The following is a 13688-nucleotide window of genomic DNA, read 5'->3' as shown; positions in this document are numbered from 1 at the left end:
TTTAGGTGAGAAATAACTTCTTTCTCGAAAACAACGTTACTGCAGAGGGAGCCGTTTCTAACAGTGTTTTATTCTGCTAACATCACTTCACTGATCGCTAGCAAGTAAGTTATTATGTTAACAATTATTTTGAGCAATTACCAACAACATCTAGGGCCTTTAAAGGAGGTTTTTCTTTTAGATGGAGCAAGTATACAAATATCAATCTTTTTAATATGAAATATTTCCCGTTATTCATAAAATGTCCACCGGTGATAATGTACGTCCCAGAGCGCATGAGCAAAATTTAATTATGATCGCGGGACTTGAATAGCTGGAGAAATAGCAGGTGAACTGGACAACTGCTGTGCGCCCCCTGATGCGGTCTGTACGCACACTGTCTACGAACATGTAGTCATATAAACTAGCATCTGCTATTCGCTTGGGTATCACTTCATGTATGTGTGTACTGCTTCCTATCCAACCATTCTCCTAGATCATTCCCTTCTGAGCTAGCTCTGAGGTATATTAATAACCATCATGATGTATGTTAAGCACGCTTTAATGCACCGGGAAAATTAAACATCACATTTTTTGCAAAAGTCCATCATTGATGTATGTGTTTTGTTTGCGTGTGGCTGCTGCTTCTGCTGTGTGAACTACATCAGTTTGTGGGGGAAAAAGTACGTCTGGGTCACCGAGAGGCTGTGAGTCGTTGCCTTAAGGTCTTTGGGGTATTCGCTGCATCGCACGGGGAGTAATGTAAGTTGTCAAAATCATAATGTTTTTAAATACCGAACATTTATTCTGAAACGGTTTGCATTGTGCATAGTACATTCTCCATTTACATTGTGTATTTTTTTTAGTGTGTGATTTTTATGCGACACGAAACCATTTTATTCACTCACTCCATCATTGGTGCCCGCATTTACCTTTTGATATTGCAGAAGTTAAGTGACTATACGAGTCATGTAAGTTGTCAAAATCTTGCATGGTTTAACAACATCGACAATTATTCTGAAACGGTTGGCATTGTGGATATACACTCCATTCATTATTGTGTATTTTTTGAGTTTAGGGTTTTTGTGCGACAACACAGCATAAACCATTTAACTATTTATTTTTGGTGCCCCTATTTACCTTTTGATCTCCAGTTAAGTTTGGTCATTTATGTAGATTGTCAAATCATATACGGTTATCAACACCGACAATTTTCCCGAAACGCTTGGCATTGTGTATAAAAACACTCCATTCAAATTGTGTATTTTCAGAGTGTAGGGTTTGTATGCAACAACTGAAACCGTTGATGCCCCCCATTTACATTCAAAGGCACTGGACACCTTTGGTAATTGTCAAGGACCAGTAATCTAACTTAGAGGATTTAAACATTTGAATCAAATAACAAACCTGTGCAAATTTGTGATTCAATTTGTCATCGAAGTTGTAAGAGAATAATAAAAGAAAAAACACCCTTGATACAAAACTTTGTGTGCTTTAAAAGGCTTCATGTTTGCGCGAGAAATTACATCTTTCTCAAAAACTATGTTACTTCAGAGCCGTTTCTCAAAAATGTGTTTACTATCAACAGCTCTGCATTGCTCGTTACCAAGTCAGTTTTTATGCTTACAATTATTTTGAGTAATTACCAATAGTGTCCAGTGCCTTTAATACTTCCGAAGTTTAGCTATTATAATAGTCGAGCGAACAAGTTAAATATCATCGTGTCAAGGCCACTCCGTGCGGCCTCAGCTCTATTTGCAAACATTTTTCACTTTTACTGCACAAGGAAAAATGAAGCTAAGTGATACTCCCTTCGCTTTCATAAATTCATGAAGATGAATTTTGAAGGGCATACCAGAAACAATTGTAACTGTGTAAAATGATTCCCCCTGAAATGAAACAAGGAAGGTAGTGGAAGCACTTAAAAGGCACTGGACACTATTGGTCATTACTCAAAATAATTGTTAGCATAAAAACTTACTTGGTAACAAGGAATGGAGAGCTGTTGATAGTATAAAACATTGTGAGAAACGGCTCCCTTTGAATTAACGTTGTTTTCAAGAAAAAAAAAGCAATTTCCACTAAAATATTTAAATTTGATTTCGAGACCTTAGATTAAGATTTTGAGGTCCCGAAATCAAGCATCTGGAAGCACAACACTTCGTGTGACAAGGGTGTTTTCTCTTCCATTATTATCTCGCAATTTCGACAACCAGTTGAGTTCAATTTTTCACAGGTTTGTTAGTTTGTTTATATGTTGAGATACACCAAGTGGGAAGGCTGGTCTTTGCAATTACCTACATGAATGTGGGTAGCCGGAACGATAAACAACACATGATGTGACTTAGCAACATAGAAAGCCATTCTGACCCCCCCCCCCCCCCTAGAAGGTTCCGCTCCACTTGCGTCCCATTCTTATAACCAGGGTTTTTTTTTTCTAGAGCGCGGTGTGGGATGTTTTTCTATTAGTGTCAGTAGCTTACAATAATAATAACACACAGCGGTCGACTATAAATAAATTCTAGTTGCAGTGCACTGTGCTTTTCCATTGATTGTGAATATTTAAAGGTACTGTCGTCGATTTCACCAAACTCTTCGTAAACTTAGGATTAATCTTAGGAGTTAGGACGAGTTAAAGGGTCTATGTACTTTTTGTAGGACAAAAAAACACAATGTCCACAGATTTACACTAAACTTACACAGTTTGAAGATAATGATAGTAGAAAGCTTCCCTGAAAGTATTACGTGCTGAGGTGCTGTAGTTTTGGGGCCATGAGTAAAACAATGTCATGAAAATAATTTTCGTCTCATGAGACGAAAATTATTTTAGCATTTACAAACGTATTTTCATGACATTGTTTTGCTCGTTTCTCAAAACCTACAGCACCTCAGTAAGTAATATTTGATGGGAAGCTTTCCACTATCATTATCTTCAAACCCTGTAAGTTTAATGTAAATCTATGGAAATTTTGAAAAAGTACCCCAATCCTTTAACTAACGTATCAAACTACGCTATCACGCACTAAAACCTGTCCTAAGTAAGTACGAGTTACTCGTCCTGACTCCAGTTACGGTTATTCCTAACATTGTACCTTTGGTAATAATTGTCAAAGACCAGTATTCTCACTTGGTGTATCCCAAATTATCACAAATTATATATGCATAACATAGCAAATCTTTAAAAACAAATTGGCGTAATTAGTCATCGAAGTTGCAAGAGAATAATGAAAGAAAGAAAATCTTTTGTTGCACAATTGTGTGTGCTTTCAGAATATGCATAATAAAAGGCTTGAATATAGCTGTAGTCTTGTAATATTTTAGTGAGAAATTCCCTCTTTCTCAAAAGCTATGTTACTTAAGAGGGAGCCAACAACTCTGCATTGCTTGTTACCAAGCAAGTTTTTTATGCTAACAAATATTTTGAGTAATTACCAATAGTGTCTAGTGCCTGTAACACGAATCTTGGCTTCCATCCATATTGGTTGAGAAGTCTTTATTTATCGTCTTTTTGTAAAGCTTACTGACGTATACAATTATTGCCCATCTTGACAATGGGACTTTTTTCTATATAGTGATGTGACCTTGGATTGCATTAAGAGAATGGCTTCACAAATAATAATAATAAATATTATTTATAAAGCGCCTTTGTCAAAAACGGGAGAAGTCAATGTTCAAAATGAACAGACGAGCTGACAGCAATCGTTGATATACACGAATCTATAATAGAAAGGCAATAACAGCAAGTCACAATTTCCTTTCTTCATATTGTTTTTACAATTATTTGATACCCGGGCACTCTGCATCAAATGTTCCATTCAGCCTATGTTACTGCTAAAGAAAACTCCTACGTGCAATGGGCTGTTTCTATCTATATAAAAAAAATGGCCTCCTTTTTAATTTAACATTGGTTGAAAACGGCACCAATTGGGGGAATCGATATCTTCGATAGCCGTGCTCTCTGCATAAAAAATGTTCCATTTTTGGCCTAGATCACTGATGGCAGCAACTTCTATTTTACGTGCAATGGGGAGTTTGTTCAAGTGTTCTCGTTTAAAGCCATTGGACACTTTCGGAACAGAAAAAAAAATAAAAGTTCACAGATTTACAAATAACTTACAGGGTTTACAGAAGGTAATGGTAAAACAATTCTCTTGAAATATTATTCCATGAAATGCTTTACTTTTTGAGAAAACATTAAAACAATATCAATTCTCGATAGCGAGAATTACGGATTTATTTTAAACACATGTCATGACACGGCGAAACGTGCGGAAACGAGAGTGGGTTTTCCCGTTATTTTCTCCCGACTCCGATGACCGATTGAGCCTAAATTTTCACATGTTTGTTATTTCTTTACATCTTTGTGATACACGAAGATTGGGACTTGGACAATACTGTTTACCGAAAGTGAATAATGGCTAAAAAAAAACTAGCTCGCCTCTTGCCCTATTTTTAAATTAACATTGGTTGAAAACGGCATCAATTGGGGGAAATTGATACTTCAATAGCCGTGCTCTTTCCAAATCAAATTCGTGGAAAATTACTTCTTTCTCGAAAACTATTGCACTTCAGAGGGAGCCGTTTCTCACAATGTTTTATACTATCAACCTCTCCCCATTACTCGTTACCAAGTGAGGTTTTAAGGTGATAATTATTTTGAAAATTACCAATAGTGTCCACTGCCTTTAAAGGCACTAGACACAGCTGGAGCCTTCTACTATAAATCTGAAAGCACACAAATTCGTGCAAACACGGTGCTTTTTATTTCATTTTTCTCTTGCAATTCGATGACAAATTGAGTCAAAACTTTCACAGGTTTGTTATTTTATGCATATAATGTTGGGATGCACCAAGTGAGAATACAGTGCACAGCAGATTTCGATGAAACGCTAGGATTAATCCTATCTAGAGTTCGGGCGAGTATTCAACTCGTCCATACTTAGGATGGGTTCAATGCGTCCTATAACGTCTATGGTTACGGAACTTAACTCGTCCATAAGTCCTAATAAAATTAATCCTAAGTTGGGAAGAGTTTGGGGAGCTCGACGGTTGGTCTTTGACAATTGCCAAAGGTGTCCAGTGCCTTTAAGATGAACACTAAATATAGACCCATGAAAGGTACCTTAACCCATATGGTGTCCATAACGTAATGCGAGCGTTATTGGGTAAATCAATCTTGCGAGTAATCAAAATTGCAGAGGCGTGGTGAAGTCATGTTAATATGCTCAGGGTACATCCCCAATATAACGCATGGTGTAACAACTTATTAGATTAAAGGGACACGTTGACTTGGATCGGGCGAGTTGGTCCGTGAAAAGCGCTTGCAAACCGTTTGTTATAAAATGCATAGGGCTAGAAAAGATCATTTAAAAGTAGAATGTAACGATCCGCACAATAAGGCATCGAAACTGCATGGTTTTCCTTTTATTTTGGGAACTAACACGGTCGACCATTTTGTGGCGTCGAAAAATTGACTCCGCAACATGGCGTGCCGTGTTAAATCACGCGACGCATAAGGGAAAATCATGCAATTTCGAGTTTTTATTGTGTGGATCATTATATTCTACTTTTAAAATATTTATCTAACCATATGCATTTGATAACAAACAGTTTTCAAACGCTTTTGCATAGACCAACTCGTCCAATCCAATGCAACGTGTTCCTTATAAAACTCAATATAACGCATGATGTAACCACTTATTAGATTAATGCAATACACGGAGTGGTGGTGGGCAGTGGAGTGATACGGTGACCGCTCTATACAGCATCACCCAATTATATCGAAAATGTCCATTATTTATGGCGTAAAAATCTTTGAGGTGAACTAAAATATTCTTTTAGTATAGAAGTCAGTTCCGGTTCTTGTCATAATTAATGACAAGAAAAGTAAGAAAAAGAACTAGGAAGAAGAGAGTAAGTAAAATTTATTTTGAATTTGACATGCCTTTAAGACACTGGACACTATTGGTAATTGTCAAAGACCAGTCTACTCACTTGGTGTATCTCAACATATGCATAAAATAACAAACCTGTGAAAATTTGAGCTCAATTGGTCTTTGAAGTTGCGAGATATTAAATAATGAAAGAAAAACACCCTCGTCACACGAAGTTGTGTGCTTTCAGATGCTTGATTTCGAGACCTCGAATTCTAATCTGAGGTCTCGAAATCAAATTCGTGGAAAATTACTTCTCGCTCGAAAACTATGTCACTTCAGAGGGAGCCGTTTCTCACAATGTTTTATACTACCAACCTCTCCCCATTACTCGTTACCAAGTAAGGTTTTATGCTAACAATTATGTTCAGTAATTACCAATAGTGTCCACTGCCTTTAATGGTCCAGGCAGTTGTGGTACGAAGGAACTCAAATTAAAAAGAGAGATACCACAATTCAACTGTATACTCCGAATGTCCATTCAACCATCATATATACAAATGTCAGTACTTTTTTCAAAGGTTTAGTTTTTTTGCTCAAGGGTCGACAGCTAACATCCTAAACTGTATGCGTTGTAACTCTCCTCTGGGCTAGAATTTACAACTACAAACAAGATTAATCTTCGTGCTTTGTAAGATCATGTATAACTCTAAAATAAGAAAAGGTTTAACCAACATAATTTATCCCAAAACATTGACATTTTTAGTAAGTTATTTCGTCTATGGCATTTTTGCAATATATACTAGTTTGACTGAACATATTCTGTGCACAATGAACGCAAAAACTTACTGTAAGCATATGTTTTGGTTTTTTTTTTTCCAGCAGTAACCGATACATTTCACGCAGCATTTTCTTTCCACGAACTACAAGAAGAAGAAAAAAAAAAACCTCTCGCGTAATTTATATCATTTTTTTTAATTTCTAAAGGATATTTCATATTCCCTACTGGCGAAATAAAATACAATGACAACCGAATAATGAAAAAGGAACTGCGTAGCTTGCTTGCGGTAGAGATTGAGTTACACATTCATCGATGTATAAAAGAGATCGTTTGACGGAAACGATACGAACGAGATCGTTCACGAGGCACATACTTCCATTGCCTCTCGACTGTGTTCCACTTTAGCGTCTTAATTAAAGTTGAAGGGGGTAGGGTACTGTCGGTCTTTAAGACAGCGCACCAAATATAACAGTAACCAGTTGGTTTGTGGTCATTTATTTTTTATTTCTGTGACGTCACTCTATTGATGAAAATGTATATAATTTTACACTTAACTGTAGATTCGTGACCCACTCAGCTACAGATTCGTTACTAATCTACAGTTGAGTGTACAAATTAAAGTGATAGTTCAACCTGAAAATGTCTGACTGTCTTTCCAAAAATAACATGATTTGAAAAACTCAGCTGAAAACATGTTATACTTCAACCAGTCAGAGAATAGACTCTAAAGTCTATGATTCGTGATTACAATGTACTTGCCTCATCCACGAATCTACACGTTCTCGTCCCTTCTCCTTAAAGGCAGTGGACACTATTGGTAATTACTCGAAATAATTATACGCGTAAAACCTTTCTTGGTGACGGGATAATGGGGAGAGATTGATGATAGTATAAAACTTTGTGAGAAACGGCTCCCTCTGAAGTGCCATAGTTTTGGAGAAAGAAGTAATTTTCCACGAATTTGATTTCGAGACTTCAGATTTAGAACTTGAGGTTTCGAAATCAACCATCTAAACGCACACAACTTCGTGTGACAATAGTGTTGTTTTCTTTCATTATTATCTCGCAAGTTTGATGACCGATTGCGCTCAAATTGTCACAGGTTTGTTGTTTTATGCATAACATGTTGAGATACACCAACTTTTAAGGCTAGTCTTTGACAATTACCAATAGTGTCCACTGCCTTTAACGCATTTTACCGATAGGGAAAAGGGTAACATTTGTAATCTGTGTAACCTTTTTAAGTTTGATGTTCGCGGGCCTGTATAGTGTGCCTTTGTGATAGACAGAATTGGAGGCCTGTGTGCGACATCAGCATTTTAAACGATACCTCCATGTGCCCCGCGACCTACATTTTGTGTCTTAATTTATGCCGACCCTCTATAGTGTTATCCGATCCCTGTGCCAAGCCAATCGTTGCCCGAATCTTAGCCTTAAAGGCAGCGCCGTCGATTTCACCAAACTCTTCCTAACTTTGGATTAATCTTAGGACTTATGACGAGTTCAGTTCTGTATCCGAAGACGTTAGGACGCATTGAACTCATCCTTAGTTAGGACAGGTTACTCGTCCTAACTCGAGATTGGATTAGCGTTCGTGAAATCGGTTGTTGGACACCTTTGGTAATTGTCAAAGACCAGTGTTCTCACTTTGGTGTAGGCAAATCTGTGAAAATGTTGACTCAATTAATCAATGAAGTTGTAAGAGAATAAATGCAAGAAAAACACATTTGTTACACAAATTTGTGTGGTTTCAGATGCATAATAAAATGCTTTAGACCTGAAGCATTTTAATATTTGAGTGAGAAACTACGGTGTCTCTTTCTCAAAAACCTATGCTATACTTCAGAGGGAGCCGGTTCTAACATGTTGTTATGCTATCAACAGCTTTCCTCTTGTTACCAAGTAAGTTTTTATGCTGACAATTATTTTGAGTAACTATCAATAGAGTCCAGTGCCTTTAAAGCCATTGGACCCTTTCGATAAACAATGTTGTCCAAGGCCCACACTTTGTGTACCCCAACTTCTATATCAAATAACAAACCTGTGAAAATTTAGGCTCAATCGGTCATCGGAGTCGGGAGAAAACAACGGAAAAACCCACCCTTGTATCCGCGCGTTTCGCCGTGTCATGACATGTGTTTCAAATAAATCCGTAATTCTCGTTAACGAGAATTTATATTGTTTTGCTGTTTTCTCAAAAAGTAAAGCATTTCATGGAATAACATTTCAAGAGAAGTCTTTCACCATTGCCTTCTGTAAACCCTGTAAGTTATTTGTAAATCTGTGAACTTTTTTTTTCTGAACCGAAGGGTCCAGTGGCTTTAAACCGTGTATAAATGTAGCCCAGGTTCCTTGAGTTTCACTTAGGCCTATGGCTACACGTAGGCCACGAGCTAACAGGAACACATTAGGGTAAAGTGCACACTAAAGTGTTGCACACACATAGACAATTTGGGAACAGTTATTTATTTTCATAGAGCATGTTATTTTTTTTTTGCGTGAGAATCCTTTTGGGGGATTTAATGTGCCATTCAGAAAAAAAATCAATATTTTAAAGAGTTCTTTCTCAGAGTTGCGAGTGAGTGGGAGCAAAAAAAAACAACCGACAATCGATCTTTTAAATTCAGCGGGGGGGGGGGAATCAATTTCAACTCCCGCGATTTTTGGAGGGTTAATCTACAATATCTGCTTCATTTAAAGACAGTGGACACTATTGGTAATTGTCAAAGACCAGTCTTCTCACTTGCTGTGTCTCAACATATGCATAAAATAACAAACCTGTGAAAATTTGAGCTCGATTGGTCGTCGGAGTTGCGAGATAACTATGAAAGAAAAAAACACCCTTGTCACACGAAGTTGTGTGCTTTCAGATGCTTGATTTCGGGACCTCAAATTCTAAACTTGAGGTCTCGAAATCAAATTCGTGGAAAATTACTTCTTTCTCGAAAACTACTCCACTTCAGAGGGAGCCGTTTCTCACAATGTTTTATACTACCAACCTCTCCCCATTACTCGTTACCAAGTAAGGTTTTATGCTATTAATTATTTTGAGTAATTACCAATAGTGTCCACTGCCTTTAAAGACACTGGACACTTTTTGGGTTTGTCAAAGACCAGTTTTCTCACTTGGTGTATCCATGGAGGTAGAAGTGTATCCCAACATACGCATAAATCATTGATATTATTAAATCAACAAACCTGTGAACATTTGGGCTCAATTGGTAATCGAATTTCCAAAAGAAAAATGAAACACAATTTGTGCACAAAGTGTGTGCTTCATCAGATGCCTAATATTAATAAAAGTCTTTTTTGAGAGCGAAATTACCTCTTTCTCAAAAACTACGTTCCTTCAGAGAGAGCCGTTTCTCACAATGTTTCAAACTATTTACAACTCTCCATTGCTCGTTACCAAGTACAATTTGATGCAAACAATTATTTTGAGCAATTACCATTAGTGTCCAGTGCTTTTAAAGGATTCGGGTACTTTTTCAAAACGTCCACAGATTTACAATCAACTTACATGGTTTGAAGATAATGATAGTGGAAAGCTTCCCTTTAAATATTACTAACTAAGGTTGTATAGTTTTTGAGAAATGAGTAAAACAAGTCACAAAATAATGTTGGTCTCATGAGACCAAAATTATTTATGTAAAATCCCCTTAACCCGTTATGATATTATAACTGGTTAATACGTTTATACATGCTAAAACTGAGACGAAAATTATTACCTTTACTCATTTCTCAAAAACTACAGCACCTCAGTAGGTAAAATAGGACAGTCAATCAATATATAGAATTGACCCGGGTCCGTGGGACCTGACCCAATGTTGGGTCAGTATAACCCAGAGTTTCTAATATCCCGGGGAAAAAACTGACGTAGAATCTGAGTTGAAATCCGGGGAAGAAACCGGCTTTTCTCAGAGACACCACTGTTTATAAACACCAACATTTTCGGCGGTTCTTGGAATAAATTTATTTAAAAATCGATAGTGATTAGAAAACGAAAAAAAAAAAAAACCACTAAAAAATAACTCTTCTATCTTTGATCAAGGTCCAATTAGCAAACCTGTAAACATTAATCATGGCTGCAAACATTTCGGATATGAATGAAGACGCAGAGTCAACCAACGTCCCTCTTAAAGAAGACGGGGAGTACAGAACTAAGACGCCTGAGAAGAAACCCATCCTCCTAGTAGTGATTTGTGTTCTTCTGGCGGTAGCTCTCATTTTCTTCATATGCACTAGTAAGTATTATATTAACTTCTACTGACCAGGGCCCAATTTCATAGAGCTGCTTAAGCACAAAATTTTGCTTAAGCAAAAAAATCATTGCTTAGTAAAATCAGATTACCAGCCAAGACTCAACTCAATTGCTATGCTAAGTAAACAACAGCTAAATACCAGTCACAAGCAATGTATATGACATGACATTTTGGCCACTAACATGTGTGAAATAAGCAAGCTATTTTCGTGCTTAAGCAATTTTATTGCTTAAGCAGCTCTATGAAATTGAAATTATTTATTTTTAATGACCTTTGGATCATTACGATTATGAAATTGCCGTTAACGACTCCTTCCTAGCAGACGATGTAATACTGTTTCTTTTGTGAACCTTTGAGTTTCCTTTGACAAATATGTATGGTATAAATGTTTAACTATTATTATTATTGACAATTAATAAAACCACAAGGGAAACCTTTCATTAAAGACAGTGGACACTATTGGTAATTGCCACAGATCAGTCCTCTCACTTGGTGTATCTCAACATATGCATGAAATAACAAACCTGTGAAAATTCGAGCTCAATTGGTCGTCGAAGTTGTGAGATAATAATGAAAGAAAAAACACCCTTGTCACACGAAGTTGTGTGCGTTTAGATGGTTGATTTCGAGACCTCAAGTTCTTAACTTGATGTCTCGAAATCAAAATCGTGGAAAATTACTTCTTTCTCGAAAACTACTCCACTTCAGAGGGAGCTGTTTCTCACAATGTTTTATACTATCAAACCTCTCCCCATTACTCGTTACCAAGTGAGGTTTATGCTGATAATTATTTTGAGTAATTACCAATAGTGTACACTGCCTTTAATAGTTTTGGGTTTTGAACAAAGATATTTAAGGTTACTTAATACGGCCACATGCAATGAATTAGTTCCTCTTCATGTAGTTGACACATGATTTCGATTACTTGGTGGCGATACAGCAACTCGAGTTTAATTACAAGTTGCTGGATACCGGTCAATGTATTCTTACTAATATAAATTGATATATAATGACTTTACCACATCGCCAGGATACGCACTGCTAAACACAGGACTACCCACTTTGCAAATTCTCTCATTCAAACACTATTTTGCAGGTTAAAAAAAAATACACAAGATACAATATTTTTAACTTTCAGTTTAGTAGGCCCTATAGATACACTATGGGATTTTATGACATGCCTTTATGTTGCTTTCGTAGATGAACTATCTGTTATTTTAACCGTGAATTTATTTGCAAAATGCAAAGCTCCCCACTTTGCAAATTCATTCAAACACCATTTGCAGATTTCAAGAAAGATACCAATTATCATTATTTAAAAATTACGTTACATTTTGTTATTTTATGACGGACCTTATTATGTTGCCTTCGTAGATACCAAAGATATGCATACAAATAAACCTGTGAACATTTGGGCTCAATTTGTCATCGAAACTGTAAGTAAAGAATGACAACCCTGAAGTATTTTATTATTGAGTGAGAAATTATCTCAAAACTACGTTACTTCAGAGGGAGCCGTTTCTCAAAATTTGTTATACTAAAAACAGCTCTCCATTACTCGTTACCAATAAAGTTTTTATGTTGATAATTATTTGGAGTATTTACCATCAGTGTCCAATGTCTTTAACCGTGAATTGTTAACCCCTTTACCTCTGCTTTACAGTCGCACTTGCGGTCGAGAGAAATAAAACAGATGAAGCAGAAACGTGTTTATCAGAGCAATGCATCAAGTCAGGTATTTTAAATACTAATAAAATATAAAACAATTTATAATACCACATTTTTTACAGCTGCTGGACTCAGGTTTGTAGCAAGGTATAAATTAAGACCAAACGAAATTTATTTAAACAGCCATTCAAGGATGATCTAAAATATTTAGATATAACAGTTTTCTAACAGCTGCAGTCCATAGGAAACATTGAAAAAATATAACGAGTCTCTTACCTCACGTTAAAACATGGTAACAAAAAGTTTTTTCGCCCGAACGCTACAAGCAAAGTTTCTGAAAAACGCGGGATCAAACAAACCCGCGCGACAAAGGAATCGTGACGTCAGTGGCAGCTATTTGATACGGAAAATAGCGCCCTCAGTTTGCCAAAGCTGGAGAACTGTGTTCAAAGCCAATTAGGGGAAAATCGTCACTGGCGTCAAGTGGTCATTATAATGGATAAAATGGTTATTAACCGGTATCTACGATGTCTATTTGGCCATTAAAAGGTAATAGTTGAAATATTCAGATCATACTCTGTTGGTTGTTTAAGGTTACAACTTATCTATATAAGACAACATTTTAATTCAAGATTCGGCAATGTATTATCGGTTTGCGTTAACAATATATCCTGCGCTATGTTTATAGATTTGTTCTTTGAGAACTTGTCTTACTATTCATTCTACCGCCATTTTAGCAAATTATTTCCTATTCAGTAAATTGGTAATGTTATTTTTGTGAGAAAGATGCAACAGTATATGTTCCTAGTAATACTATTACTCAATTTGTTTTTAGAGCTCCGATGCTTGGAAATTGTATACCACTTTTATAGTCCAGTAATCTACATTTTCATACTGATCATCCTTTGTCCTCACCACTTCACTCTTATTGGTTCTTAATTGGTTCTTAAATGGTTTCTCAGTTGTTTGGGAAATGTGTAACTTTGATTGGCTATACCACTTTTCTGGATACGCTTCCCTTAATCCATTGCTCCTCTTTTTGCTATACACGGATTTGTATTTGTTTGTTTGTACTTGTTTATGCCTCTGCTGACCAAGTTCCGGTTTGGATCGGAAGCTGAGACC

The 13688-nt window shown here is 36.6% G+C and overlaps 1 protein-coding gene across 1 annotated transcript in view; it reads left to right on the top strand.

The window, feature by feature from the left end:
* The first annotated feature begins 120 nt into the window (after nt 1-120).
* LOC117302436 (neprilysin-4-like) overlaps nt 121-13688 on the top strand; it is a 29403-nt gene continuing 15835 nt past the window's right edge. Inside the window, exons 1-3 of the mRNA XM_033786384.1 lie at nt 121-741; nt 10685-10877; nt 12559-12630. Of these exons, the coding sequence (XP_033642275.1) occupies nt 10715-10877; nt 12559-12630 (235 nt within the window). The 5' untranslated portion in view covers nt 121-741; nt 10685-10714. The remainder of the gene's footprint in view (nt 742-10684; nt 10878-12558; nt 12631-13688) is intronic.

This window comes from Asterias rubens, chromosome 18 (assembly GCF_902459465.1).
Source record: "Asterias rubens chromosome 18, eAstRub1.3, whole genome shotgun sequence".
In the NCBI taxonomy this organism is placed as follows: Eukaryota; Metazoa; Echinodermata; class Asteroidea; order Forcipulatida; family Asteriidae; genus Asterias; species Asterias rubens.
This window is presented reverse-complemented; position numbering and strand designations above follow the sequence as displayed.